This window comes from Dermacentor variabilis, chromosome 4 (assembly GCF_050947875.1).
Source record: "Dermacentor variabilis isolate Ectoservices chromosome 4, ASM5094787v1, whole genome shotgun sequence".
Classification (NCBI taxonomy): domain Eukaryota; kingdom Metazoa; phylum Arthropoda; class Arachnida; order Ixodida; family Ixodidae; genus Dermacentor; species Dermacentor variabilis.
In genome coordinates, this window is record NC_134571.1 from 24,115,117 (window position 1) to 24,128,484 (window position 13,368).

General features: G+C 48.6%; 1 protein-coding gene across 2 annotated transcripts in view; it reads right to left on the reverse strand.

The window, feature by feature from the left end:
- Nucleotides 1-13,368, reverse strand: part of LOC142578816 (beta-1,4-glucuronyltransferase 1-like) — a 45,867-nt gene that overhangs the window by 17,339 nt on the left and 15,160 nt on the right. For both annotated transcript variants that reach the window (XM_075688413.1, XM_075688414.1), the window contains exon 2: nucleotides 820-2,040. In XM_075688413.1, the coding sequence (XP_075544528.1) occupies nucleotides 820-2,022 (1,203 nt within the window). In that variant the 5' untranslated portion in view covers nucleotides 2,023-2,040. The remainder of the gene's footprint in view (nucleotides 1-819; nucleotides 2,041-13,368) is intronic.

The window sequence follows — 13,368 nt, forward strand, 5'->3', positions numbered from 1 at the left end:
GTATGGTAGCAAACCGGATGCTCTTCTGGTTGACCTCCCTACCTTTCCTGTCCTTGCTCTCTCTCTCTCTCTCTCTCTTATACTCTGATATATTCATAATGAAACCCATGAATTTTGTACTGGTAGGCCTTGCACTGTATCATTTTTTTCTTATTTATTTCGAATTTCTTCCCCGGTTGTTTCAGGAGGTGAACCGGAAGTGCTGCGCAAGGAACAAGAGTCACTCGATGCTCGGGACACTAAAAAGAAGCCAAGCAAATATGGTGCACCGGATTCGCCTTGGTGTCGCATTCACCAGGCGTTATGGACACTTCATAGGTCGTATTGATGCTAGCCCGAATTGTGAATGTTCTCAGGTGCCAGAAACACTTGCTCACGTATTTTTGCATTTGTTCTTCATGCGGTCAAGGACGGCAGGATCTGGTCACTTCCATCGCAAACGCCGATAAGAGGCCGATATCAGGCGAGTTTCTTTTGGCTCCTTGACTTAATCCAAACAGCGCAACTTTGATTACAAGTGCCTCTATAGCCTTTCTACCAGCCACTGGGCTAGACGCCTGGCTTTAGAGATGCCGCAACGTTGTGGAGTTGTTTTTACGCACCTCTTTTCCTTATCATCATCGTTCGTCAGCCCTCTCCCCCCGTCCCTTTCCCCAGTTCCATTCCCCAATTTGCATTTCTCAAACAGTGCTTGAGTCACCTGTTGGGTCGTTTTGAATATACAGCCTTCCAATCCGATGATCTACATTCGCATTCGAATGCCAGATCGCGGAACAATGCGCTAAACCGGCCGTGTTTGTATAGGACGTGCGCACTGACCTGCGTGTTGCGCGTGAACCCGTAACCGACGAACCTCTCGTCGTAGCGGGGCACCTCCTTGCCGGCCACGTAGAATGGCTCGTAGAAGAACTCGTAGTGCTGCACCCGGTAGGCGGCGTGCAGGCCGTCCTCGGAGCGTGGCAGGGCCTCCCAGGCCGCGTGGTTGGTGGCGTACTGGTTGAAGACGAAAGACTTCTCGTGGAAAGGGCGGGCCTCCCTGCGGCGCACCATGGCGAGCAGCTCGCGCTTGGTCCGCGGCACGGGCACCATCTCGCGCGCCTCGTACGTGGGCACCACAAACACACACTTGGCGCATGGAGGCCGGCGGCCACTGTTGGCCGACGCCAAGAAGTCGGACAGCTCGTCCCACAGGCCCGGCTTGGGCATCACGTCGATGTCGACGACGAAGAAGTGCTTCTGCGGCGAGCAGCCGTCCCGGGCCACGTTGCGCAGGTGGTTCTGCGGGTAGAGCATCTGCTTGACGCTGCCGCGGACCACGCGGGCGCCCCCCGAAGCCTGCAGCGCGCGCAGCAGCGAGGCGTGGCCGGCGCACGAGAATTCCCCTGGCCCCTGGCCGCCGCCGCCGCGGGTCGACCAGGGGACGGCGCGCGTCACGTTCACGCCGACCGGGAAGACGAGGTTCACGCGCACGTTGGCCCGCACGGGCTCCGAGCAGGAGCGCAGCAGGGCGAGGTAGGCGCGCAGCGCCTGGAACTGCGCTGCGTTCGCCACGAACACGGCCAGAGACAGGGGTCCGTTCCATAGCTGGGCCAGTTCGACGAGCGTGTGCAGCCGGTCGAGCGAGCCCTGCGTGGCCAGGCACACCTCGCCGGCGTGCGGCGAGCCGAACTCCGCGTCGGGAGAGAGGAAGGAGCGCGCGATTTTGTACTTTCTGCTAGCGTCGAGCTCGGCCGCGTCTTCGTCGAACTTGAAGGGGGTCCGCCGCGCGAGCAGGTCCAGGATGTGAACGCCGCGTGCGCCGCCTGCAGGAGTCACCTCGTCGTCTTCGTGGGCGGCGGAGCCAGCGCGTCGTTGCTGCGGGTACGACGGAGGGGAGGATCCGCTGCGGTTCGTCGGGGAAGGGTCGAGCCGATTGACCACCAGCAGGCCGATCAGTTCGCCCAGGACGAGGGCACCGACCACGATGAGGGCTAGCGGGCCTCGGCCAAGGCATCGGTTTCCAGGAAGACATGCTCTTCGCATCACCGGCTACGGGATCACCTGTGTGGACAAGTGTGCGCGACCATGTTGATGTAGTAGACCCTCATTATTTTTTTTAAATAATATCGCGCAAGCGTCTACCGCACGGCATGGAAACGTCCTGTGACGGCGCGGAGCGGTGAGATCAGCGACAGTATGCGCAAGCGCACAAAACACTCTCCGGTGCGAGTATCGTTTTCTACGTTGTTCGCATTAGGAGAACACACGCCCTGGCAAGGTTATCTGCGCAGTCCTGCCTGTGAAAAGCCGGTGTGAGAATAGGAGTAGACGTTCCATCTGCGATGCGCTTCGCACTTTTTTCTGATCACCATTAGAAGCCCGCGCATGCGCCAGGGAATAAAGATAAGAGGAAAGAACATTTATGAGCACGTGCGAAGTATTGTCAGTACTGTAATAAAAAGAAAGCAATGAAGCCTTCCGGATAAAAAAGGTAGCGCGTGTGGACTCCTACATAAAGCGAACAGCGTATAGCAGAGAGCATTCGAACAGGAAACTGTATTGCGTGCTTACGCATATCCTTGCCATTTCTCGCGGTTATGAGGCGCAGATATGCCGTGCGGTCTAGAGTTATTGTTTCAGAAAAACTTCAGTTTGGCCTAGTTGCTGTTTACTGCACATTATATTGACTGCAAATAAAGAAGGGGACGGCGGAAGAGAACACAATAACGACACGGGCGGTATCAGCAGTATCGGGCGGTATACCACCCGTGTCGTTTTTGTTTTCTCTTCCGCTGTCCCTGTCTTTATTTTCGGTCAATATAATATGTAGAGTTACTCTATATAGGCTCTCCCTAAAGGAAGCCTATACAGTAACTCAAGTGCGGTACTTAAAGGACACTGGACTTTCTGACAAATTGTGACTGCACTGTGTGACGTAGGATTGTACGGTGACACTGCGTAACAAACGCCTTTGCGGGCTGCGTGACAGTGCCCACAGAAACAGTTTGTATGTACGTGCGCGTGTGTGTAGGTCTTTTTAAGTTTTTTTATCCTTCTCTCTCTCACCTATCGCATCCCCTTGTCCCTCCCCCAGTACAGGGTAGCCAAACGGAGATAATCTCTGGTAAACCTCCCTGTCTTTCCTTTGCCTCTCTCTCTCTCTCTCTCTCTCTCTCTCTCTCTCTCTCTCTCTCTCTCTCTCTCTCTCTCTCTGCGCTCACGCTATATTCCTATTAGAAAATTGCAAGAGTGTACAGGACGGTGTTCTTTTTTTTTTTAATCTTGTCCGCGAATGCCGGCGATATTTATGAATTTGGCTTCGATCAGAGGGATATATGTTATCTACAAGAAAAGCATAGAGGTTGGTTTGAGCTGGTGCTCTCTATGTAGAGCCTGCTACTATGCACTGGTGAAGCGAGAAAGGGGAGGGGGCCAAAGTGAAGGGAAGATTTTTTTGATGATGATGATGATAATGGTCAAAAAGGATGGCGTGGATGAATGGGTACACACATTGCACAACGGCCCTACTAAAGCCACAAGTCCGAAAGTCCGATGCCGTGGCAGGCCGAAACTCGAACGTTGTTATTGCCCGATAAAATGACAACGCGAGGAAGCGAGACTACACCGACAGCAACAGAACATTATATCTCCGTATCTGAGCAATTGTTGCTCAACTTGAAAATTAAAGGAAAACGGCCGTAGCTCCCGTCCTCGCGTTGTTCCACGTGCTTTTGTCCTCCTCAAATATTCTACTGCGATCAGGGCCCTTTGTCGGTGCGCAAAAGTTCCGTCTCAAAAGAAAAGTAAAGGGATAGAGGGAAACTGCGATGCCTGACACTGTCAAGCGTCTACGTCCGCGCGCTAAAATTTACTGCACCGAACGTTCATTGGGGAATAGGGTTGACGACTGAGATGGTGGATATGACGCAATGCTCAGCCTGAAGAACATCAGTCGCGAATTGTCTGCCAACAGAACAAGGAACGTCGACGCAAGAAAGGGAAAAATTAAAGAAAAGATAAGCTTACGGGTGCACGTCTTCCTCACCGTCCCGCGCGTACTCCCGATTCCGGATGCAGAGGATTCGTGTTGCCTTTGAAAACGGGGACCGCCCTTCCTACGGAGCGCGCTTAAAACGGCCATTTCCTTGCCAAGCCACGGCCATGCCACAAGGCGACGCCGGAACTGGCGTGCGGGGAGCACGTGCCTTATTCCCCCCCCCCCCCGCCCCCCCACCTTCGGGCCAACGCCCAAGAGGAACGCCCAGTGTCCGCGCCGGTCAGAGAGCCACTCCCGATCACCCTCCTCGCTGCTTTCATTCCTTTTTCCTCCTTTCGGTGCCGCACGCATTGATCCGGCGCACGTATAGCGGCCGCGACGTGCGCCCGGCGCCCTGAACGCGCGCTTCCTCGGGGCCGCGCGGCGAGCGAAGAATTCGCAAATGCGAGCGCGGCCCTTGGCGCTAACGATCCGGCCGGAAATTGTGCGCTACGGAGCGGTGGGCGCTTCCAAGTTCGGTGCACGGAGCGATTGGTTCTGCGCACGGGGCACGAGGAGGTCGTCGTCCTATACCTGTCCTGGTTCGTCGAGGATGGCGGAACATCTCTGCAATCAAGGGCGACGGTGGAAGGGCAACAAATAGTTTCGACATAAACGTCTTTCCGGATGTGTTTTCTCCGAGAAGAAATGTATCGCGAGGGGGTCAGATCCGAACGTTTAAACGCGAATGAATGAGCGAGATGTGTGCGCATTAAACGTGAGCAGGTACTGCTTGCAACTTAAGCCGACACTAAAGCTATAGCTCGATAAAGGAACGCAAGAAGCAGCTCGCCAATTTAGTAAAATCTGAAACAAGAAGAAATGTGATTCGCGACACCTTGTGTCCGTGCCTCATTTAAGTGTGACCCGAATGCTACGCATAATCGCCAACAGTATTCGGTGACCAGTTTGTACATAATATGCGTCAGAAGTTCGGTTAAATAAAGTTTGCTAACACGCCGCGATGAATATAGAATAATGTTTTTCTCTCTCTTTTGAAATGTCAGACGCGCACATAACGGCACTTGTGCTCATTATTTGAACGATGCAGGCGATGGAAGCGAGAAGATGAGGGTATAAAAATTGCTTGAGTGTGAAACGGCATAGAGGCGCAACGAACTTATTGGTAGCCTTGACGTCGTTCTTCATGGACAATGTGCCTAAGTATCGACGCACTAAGTATTTATAGACAATTAAAAAATTTCATTTGTTTTTTCCTAATCTGAATTCTTTAATACTGTAGCTATTCAAATTTGCATACATTTTTTTATGCTTCTTTCTTTTCTTGAAACGATACCGCGCTTGTACTTCTGCTTCCTGCTACGTGTATGCACCTAAATTTCGTTCTACTCCTTCGTAGTCGGTAAATGAATAATAATAATAATAATAATAATAATAATAATAATAATAATAATAATAATAATAATAATAATAATAATAATAATAATAATAATGATAATAATAATAATAATAATAATATTTAATAATAATAATAATAATAATAATAATAATAATAATAATAATAATAATAATAATAATAATAATAATAATAATAATTAACAGCAACAACAACACTATAGGAATGCAAGCTTCTGCTTCCGCAACACTGGCTAAAATATGCCACCGTGACTGTGGTTAACGTCATATGAACGTCGCCAACGAAATCGGGAGGCAGCTCGTCGTACGAACTAGCGCGTGCACAGTAAAGAAGGACGCCTAAGTCCTTGACTGGATAGCTTTGCTCAAGACATTCTTCATATGTCTGGAAAATCGTGGGGGTCATCCAAATCGTCTCTTCTGCCGCTGTATTACGCAACTTTTTGTTGGATACCTCCGCTACAGTGCGCTTGTACTTTCTCGGATTAGTACATCTGCCGTACGCACACTTGAAAGTGCTCAGGCTTGCGCACTAATAATTTCCCTAGGTCTTCCTCGATGTACTTCTACTTGGAGAACCATTGCAAAGGCACGCGCTTGCCCAACTCGAGTTTATCTACATGAGCCATTGCAAGTGCATCTAAGGCTACTGACTAGACACCTGAATCATCCGCTGACGAACGCAACAAGCATACGATATGACGCCGCCTACTCAGAAGTCGTGTTGTCGCAACAAGATCTACTGCCGTCGGACTTCGCAACGCATGACGTACCAGAAATTCTACTCTGGACGATAGCAAAGCCGACGGTGACTCTCTCAATCCCCGGAATAACGAAGAAGTCGAAAATGCCGCTTGCTGGGCTCAAGCATTTCGCGCTATCCTACATTACTTAGATGTACGGATATACAGAACATGTTTTTGCAGATGGTTCCGTGACACAGACTTCTTCCGCGGCAGCTTACATAGTACCTGGAATGGGGATCGCCCGCCGTGGTTGCTCAGTGGCTATGGTGTTGGGCTGCTGAGCCAGAGGTCGCGGGATCGAATCCCGGCCACGGCGGCCGCATTTCGATGGGGGCGAAATGCGAAAACACCGGTGTTCTTAGATTTAGGTGCACGTTAAAGAACCCCAGGTGGTCGAAATTTCCGGAGTCCTCCACTACGGCGTGCCTCATAATCAGAAAGTGGTTTTGGCACGTAAAACCCCATAATTTAATTTTTGTGTGTGTGTGTGGGGGGGGGGGGGATGGGGATCACGCAACGATTCAAGATAGGACACAAACCATCGTCAACAGCAGCTGAGTTGACCGGCGTACGAGAAGCAGTCCGCTGCATACCGCAACAAAGCCTCGAGAAATGTTCACAGTGTTCTGTGACTCAAAACGGGCACTGCAACTCATAAGCAATTACAATAATCACAGAACCACGTATAGTCCTCTAGTTTATGACATCATGGCTCTGCTTGCTGAGGCGTCTCAATCCGGGCATACCGTCGTGCTGCAGTGGATTCCTAGCCATTGTGGAATAGCCGGAAATGAACAGGCTGACGCGGAGGCAAGAAAGGCACACGGTGACAGGAACGTTATAAAACTTAATTTTTCACGGCATGACATCAACCCAATGCTCCGCAAGTCCATGAAAACCTCTATGGCGCGGCAATGAGACAACCTCGAACACCTGCAAGAGTGCCTCCATACACTTGACGCTGGTTTGCGATTCCGGCTTCCGCTTCGGTTGCGGCCAGAAAACACTGATCCATCGACTACGACTCGGTGTGGCGTGCACTCACCGGTACCTTCACAAGACTCGACGAGAACGGGATCCTGACTGTAGCGTCCGTCACACTCCCGAGACAATAGCTTATACACTTTGCGTTTGTCCTCAATATGCGGCCGAGCGAAGGACACTTAAGTAAAGTGTTGACTGCTTAGACTCCCACCCCTTTCCGGGAGAAAATATTTTAGGAACGTTGAGAAGAGTTGACCATGCCCAACGCACCGTAAAATAACTCTTGAACTTTCTATGTGAGGCTGGCTTCGACAGTCGTCTCTAGAAACTGGGAGACGTGAAGGCAGTGCGAAATGTGTGTGCGCGCGATAACGTTTTGTGTAGACAAGATTGTTCTTGTGTGTATTGTGCCTAAAGCGCGTATCAGCGTATTGGACAACATATAAGTAGTAGTTCACTGTACCATATACACCTGCCACCTGCCTTTCCCTTAATCTCCCATTTCCCCTTATCCTATTGAGGAGTAGTAGGCTGGAGACACGCTCTCCAGGCCAACCTCTCTTCCGTTCTCTTCATTAAAATATCCCCCTCCTCTTCCTGCTCCTCCCTAAGCCCTTGAGTCGACAGATCTCATTTCCATGAGAATGACACCGTCGAAATCGGGAGATTGAAGAAGCAAGGCAAGCATGCAGGTACACGCAAGAGCGCGGAACAGCGACTAATTTCCAGTACCCATGAGTGGATCATCATCATCATCATCATCATCATCATCATCATCATCATCATCATCATCATCATCATCATCATCATCATCATCATCATCATCATCAAATGGCAGCGCGACAACAGAGCTAGCCAGCCGAAAAAGGACCAACACAAAATATATCAATAAGAGCGTCAATATATTTAGCGGGTTCTAGCTGTTCTTAAATGTTTATATAGTGGAACCAGAAAAAAAATTATTCGCGACAGTGCAGATGAACATTAGCGTATCCCAAATGTGCGATGAAAGGGCCCAAGCTGCGGGTTTACACAAACGCTATCCCATCAAGTGGCTCTGCGGAGGCACGGAAAAATTTTAAAGAAGAAAAGCGACACAACTTGGGTTGGTGTCTAATTTTTCAGACGCATAGCACTATACACGGCGTCACCAGGGTGATCCATGGTCTCTTTCGAGGTATTTCCACGTCCCCATGTTATTGCATGCGAGAGAACGTTATGAGTCTTCTCACGTTGCGCAATTCTAATGTTTCTTAAATGTCGCATTGTGAACAGTTTCTATACACATGTAAAGATAGGGTGCTGCAGTTCTTACCGAGACTAGGCGACGTGCACACAGGATCGTTCGCTTTGGTACATTAATTCGCGAGCGCAATTCACGGACGTTAAACATTACGGCTTTCGCAATGTCCGCTTCAGCTTTGCCTCGTTTTCGCCGCGTCGTCTTGATGGAGGCAAGAGAGGCGCGCGGAGATGAGGCTGAGGGTGAACAAATCTGAAAGTGGGCACTGGACAAGACCCGATGCTTCCATCGGAGTCGAAAGACGATTTCCGATGTGGGAACGGGTATCTTCGGGCAGAAGTAAATGCAACATGTATATTGATCGTGGTTCTCCGAAGGCTGTCGGGGAGGCACTGCGCGTATAAAGTTAGAGTTAAATCAAGAAGGAAGTCGACATATGGAGTAGCGTACAGTGGTATAGAATTTACATGAACAGGGATGAAGTGCCTCAGAAAGGCTGGGCTACGTTTCGATAGGTGGGCCTATCTTTGTCAAAAATATATAGGTCCACCTATCGAAACGTAGGCCAGTCTTTCTGAGGCACTTTATCCCTGCTCATGTAACTTATATACCAAGGTGTGCGTGTACGCACGGGAACTCTATACTAAAAACTTGGTCGATAGGTTAATCCGTTCCCCTCGTTAATGTGGTCATCGTCTGGCGTCTAGTGTAGGCGAATCCTGGTAGTACCTCGTTGAAATAGCAGAGACGGCACGTCCCTATCAACCTAGTAAGCGTAAACGAATTAGTGGAGTGCAGCGCAAACTGGCCTGTTGCTGCTGCCAAAGTAAACGGCTCCAAACGATAATGTCGTTGAGTATAGTCATGGAAAATGTCCGATGACGAAGAACGAGTTCGATGGAAATAATTGCGCAAGGAGGTGAAGCGGGCCGGTAAAAAGATGTAAATAATAAATCGTTTCTTCATTACAAAAGTTTCATTCACGTTTTATTTTAACAGACAAAAAAAAGATGATTGTACATGTTAGTTATACCCAATTCATTTACGATATTTTTCTTGACCTTGCAAATGAACGTCGTTTAAATGTCTAGCCAAAAGCAATACCTCTCGTCCTCTTTTGCGGTGAAATAGTAATAAGAAATGAACTCATAAATGAGTTCACAACAGGTCATTGAAAAGTCTTCGGGAACGCGGCGCGTGCGAAAATTGCGGCGCATTTTAAACTCCACGATATGAAGCGTCAGAAACGGAGGTCTCCGAAGAGCTGGCAGCTAAAAGTGTACGGGAGGGAGGGAAAGGCAGAGAATAACGCCGTTCTCTGATCTGGCATACGTCGAAGGCACGCGTCTATTTAGCTGCCATCTGACGGCATAATATACCAAACAATTTTCTTGAGTTGGTCCAGCATCCCGCCTTAAAGCATTTGCAAGCCTCTTCTAGAATCTTGCATTAGTATGCAGGAGTCAACGGAAGCCAAAGAGTCCAACAAAAACTGCAATCTGAAACCCATCCGCTAAGAGAAGATTAAAAAAATGGGTTCGGGACTGAAAGGGGTAAAGGACGTAGCACCATGGTGTGGTGGAGACAGATTCGATCGGGCAAGATGAAAATGGCTGAAGAAGGCGTCACGTACGATAACTTCATCTCCATCGAAAAAAATAAAGACAATATAAAGTAAACTAGTGGGAGAGCAAGTTGCGAGGGATGGCGGATGGAGAATAAGGCGGAGCAAAGACGTCACATCTACACGGCTCGGAGGCACTTGCTATTCGTACACATCGCTAGGTCTCTTTCTGATAGTTTCTTACATTTGACACCACAGTGCAGTGCTCTAGAAGCTAGAGCTAGCGTCAACGAATAAGGGATTTGACAGCACACGGTCGCTGGCTAATCAAGATAGACGAAGGTAGGAATAAACGAATAAGTTTCCAAATGAACTAACTAACTAACTAACTAACTAACTAACTAACTAACTAACTAACTAACTAACTAACTAACTAACTAACTAACTAACTAACTAACTAACTAACTAACTAACTAATTAACTAACTAACTAACTAACTAACTAACTAACTAATTAACTAACTAACTAACTAACTAATTAACTAACAAATCAACCAACTTACTAGCTGACTGACTGACTGACTGACTGACTGACTGACTGACTGACTGACTGACTGATTGACTGACTGACTGACTGACTGACTGACTGACCGACCGACCGACCGACTGACTGACTGACTGACTGACTAACGGATTAATGAAGAAACTAGCTGACAAAAGAACTAACTAATTAAATAAAAATGACTGAATGAATGAAATGTGCTTTGTTTTTCTTCTACCTCAGTGGCTATGGTGTTGGGCTGCTGAGCACGAGGTCGCGGGATCGAATTCCAGCCACAGCGGCCGCATTTCGATGGGGGCGAAATGCGGAAACACTCGTGTGTACTTAGATTTAGGTGCACGTTAAAGAACCCCAGGTGGTCGAAATTTCCGGAGTCCTCCACTACGGCGTGCCTCATAATCAGAAAGTGGTTTTGGCACGTAGAACCCCATAATTCTTTTTTCTTCCTTACTGGAAAAATTGTGGCTGTAACAAATAGCTGCTACTAAAAATTTGGAGGGCGCTTAACTTCGCCTTTAAAAGTGGAACGCGATAGCATTCAAAGATCTCTGACTGCTTCTCACGCTTCCCGGCAACTGCAGCTTGTGTAGTCGTAATGTTTACCAGGGAACGCTGCTGGAGAAGGCTATGCACGAAGGCGAGCTTTCTGGGTGGCAGAAACGCGGCCTCTTGCGTGGGGCGATCCCGGAGATAGTACAAAGCCGCGCCAAGAAAATTACATAATTTTTGAAGTTTCTGTTATTGTTTTGCACTCTTAATAATTCAGTCTAAGAATATGTAATATAGAAGGCATGCGCTGTGGGTGTTTTATTGTTTCATGACATTTGTTTGTGGGCTGTCATTCTGAAAATTCCGAGGAATAAATTTGTCAAGAATGTATGGCAATATAACGCGCATATACCGCATGTCATGTAACAAGGCCTGGCATATACATATACCTAAATATATACGGTAATTTTTGCTCACGGGACGCCAACGCCGGACGCTGACACCGAAATGGAGTGCAAGAAACACTCTCGACGTATATACGAGGGTGAACAATGCACACGTGCCAGTAATATATATATATATATATATATATATATATATATATATATATATATATATATATATAAAGTAAGGAAGAAGAAAACGACTATAGCACAGGCTTGAAGAAGATGCAAAAACTTGAATTAGGCCCCTGATTACGACCGACCCTAGCCTCCTCAACACTGCGCGGTTCTCGTGAGGTGTGCCGTATACAGGGGGCACTCCCGTTTCTTGCTTGTCTGCTTTTGACTTCTTTTTCTTCCTTGGCCATCATATGCGCGTTTGGAAGCGCGAGCCAGCCAAGTTTCTTGCTGCATGCAACGATGGAGCAGACGCAGCGTACATAAACAGCAAAAAAAAAAAAAAAAAAGAAAAGAAAGAAAAGGCGGAACGCCAGGAGAACGAAAGAAGAAACCAATCAAAAGCGAAACAAACGATGCCTCGAATTCTGCGCATGTTCGGCAGGGGGGACCTCATGTAGTACACGGCGTGTCCAGCATGCCCGCTTAGCCGGTTGGGTTTCGCTGCAAAGCACGACGCAGGACGTTATGAGGCGAAGCCAGCCAGCCAGGAGCTCTGCGCGACTCCAAGGCGAATTGGGGGCAGTGGGGAAGACAGAAGTAAATGTCTCGCGTGTAGCAAAGGGCTGTGACGGGAGTCGCATCGATTAAATCGGACACCATCGACCACTTCGGAAGTGTACACCGGTCACGAACAATGGGAATCGCTCCTGATCAATGCCGCTCCCTTGGGTGCTGCATATACCCCTTACCCCGTTCTCCTTTCCTTTTTGTCTGGCTTCATTTTCTCGACTCGCTTTCCGAAACACCAGCTGTTGGGACCAGATCTCTGCGATTTCCATCGGCGATGATGTATGACCTGTCTCGGTAATGGACCGGGGATAGCCCAGCGGCGTTTTCCAGAATGTTGCGCCCCCCCCCCCCCCCCCCCCCCCGCCGCGCGCGCAACGTGGCAATTTTCCAGTCAGTTCTTTCTCCAATCCGTCTATTCCTTTTTAGAGAAATGGGCCTCGCGGGTAGTATGAAATGTGCCTGCGCTGTCTACGGCTTTTATGAAAGCTTTGTAAACGAGATATAGAAGCTTCGCAAATGTGTTCAGAAGAAGTGGAGAACCATGTACGTAGCGCCACAGAAGCGCATATAAAACTTGCGTCTCTCTTACACTCCGTTCCATACACGGCAGTGAACGCTGTAGAAGCTACGCAAGAAGTTCGGTCAAGAAAAGTTATCACTCCGCGCGTTCCGTCCATGCTTCGCTGCGCGTCAGCAGCGTTCGCTCGCGCGAGCATGCATGTGAGGCTCCTCGCGACGGGTTGCAAATAAAGAAACTGGAAAAGAACAAAAATAAAAATGATCTAAAACAACGCATTAACAGCCCTGTACCACAGTGTGTTTGTTTCTAAGGGTTAAAGCGTGCTTCATTCAGTGCTGAGCCTATATATAAAATAACAGTTGCAAACAATTGCTGTAAAAAACATCGAACTATACCACGTGCGAACGAAGCCACTGCAATAAGTCTCTGTAGCCTCCATAGCGTTGCCTGCTATGTATGGAACGATGTGCAGTCGTTGTGGACCACGGTGCTGTGTTTGATCATTCCTCCTTTCGGCGACGTCACTGACATACTCGCAGCGTCGCATGTATTACTTAGACAAGTTGATGCATATTTTTTTTTTATGCCTCTCTGTTCAGAGAGGGAGAGTGTCGCCTATGCTCGGAAGCTGAATGCGCCCCACACCGACAGTCGCGGCGCTCTATTCCTATATTGGTGGAGATTGTGTCATGCCTACGAAATTGGCACGCGGACGGTCTTTCATACGTCAGTCGCC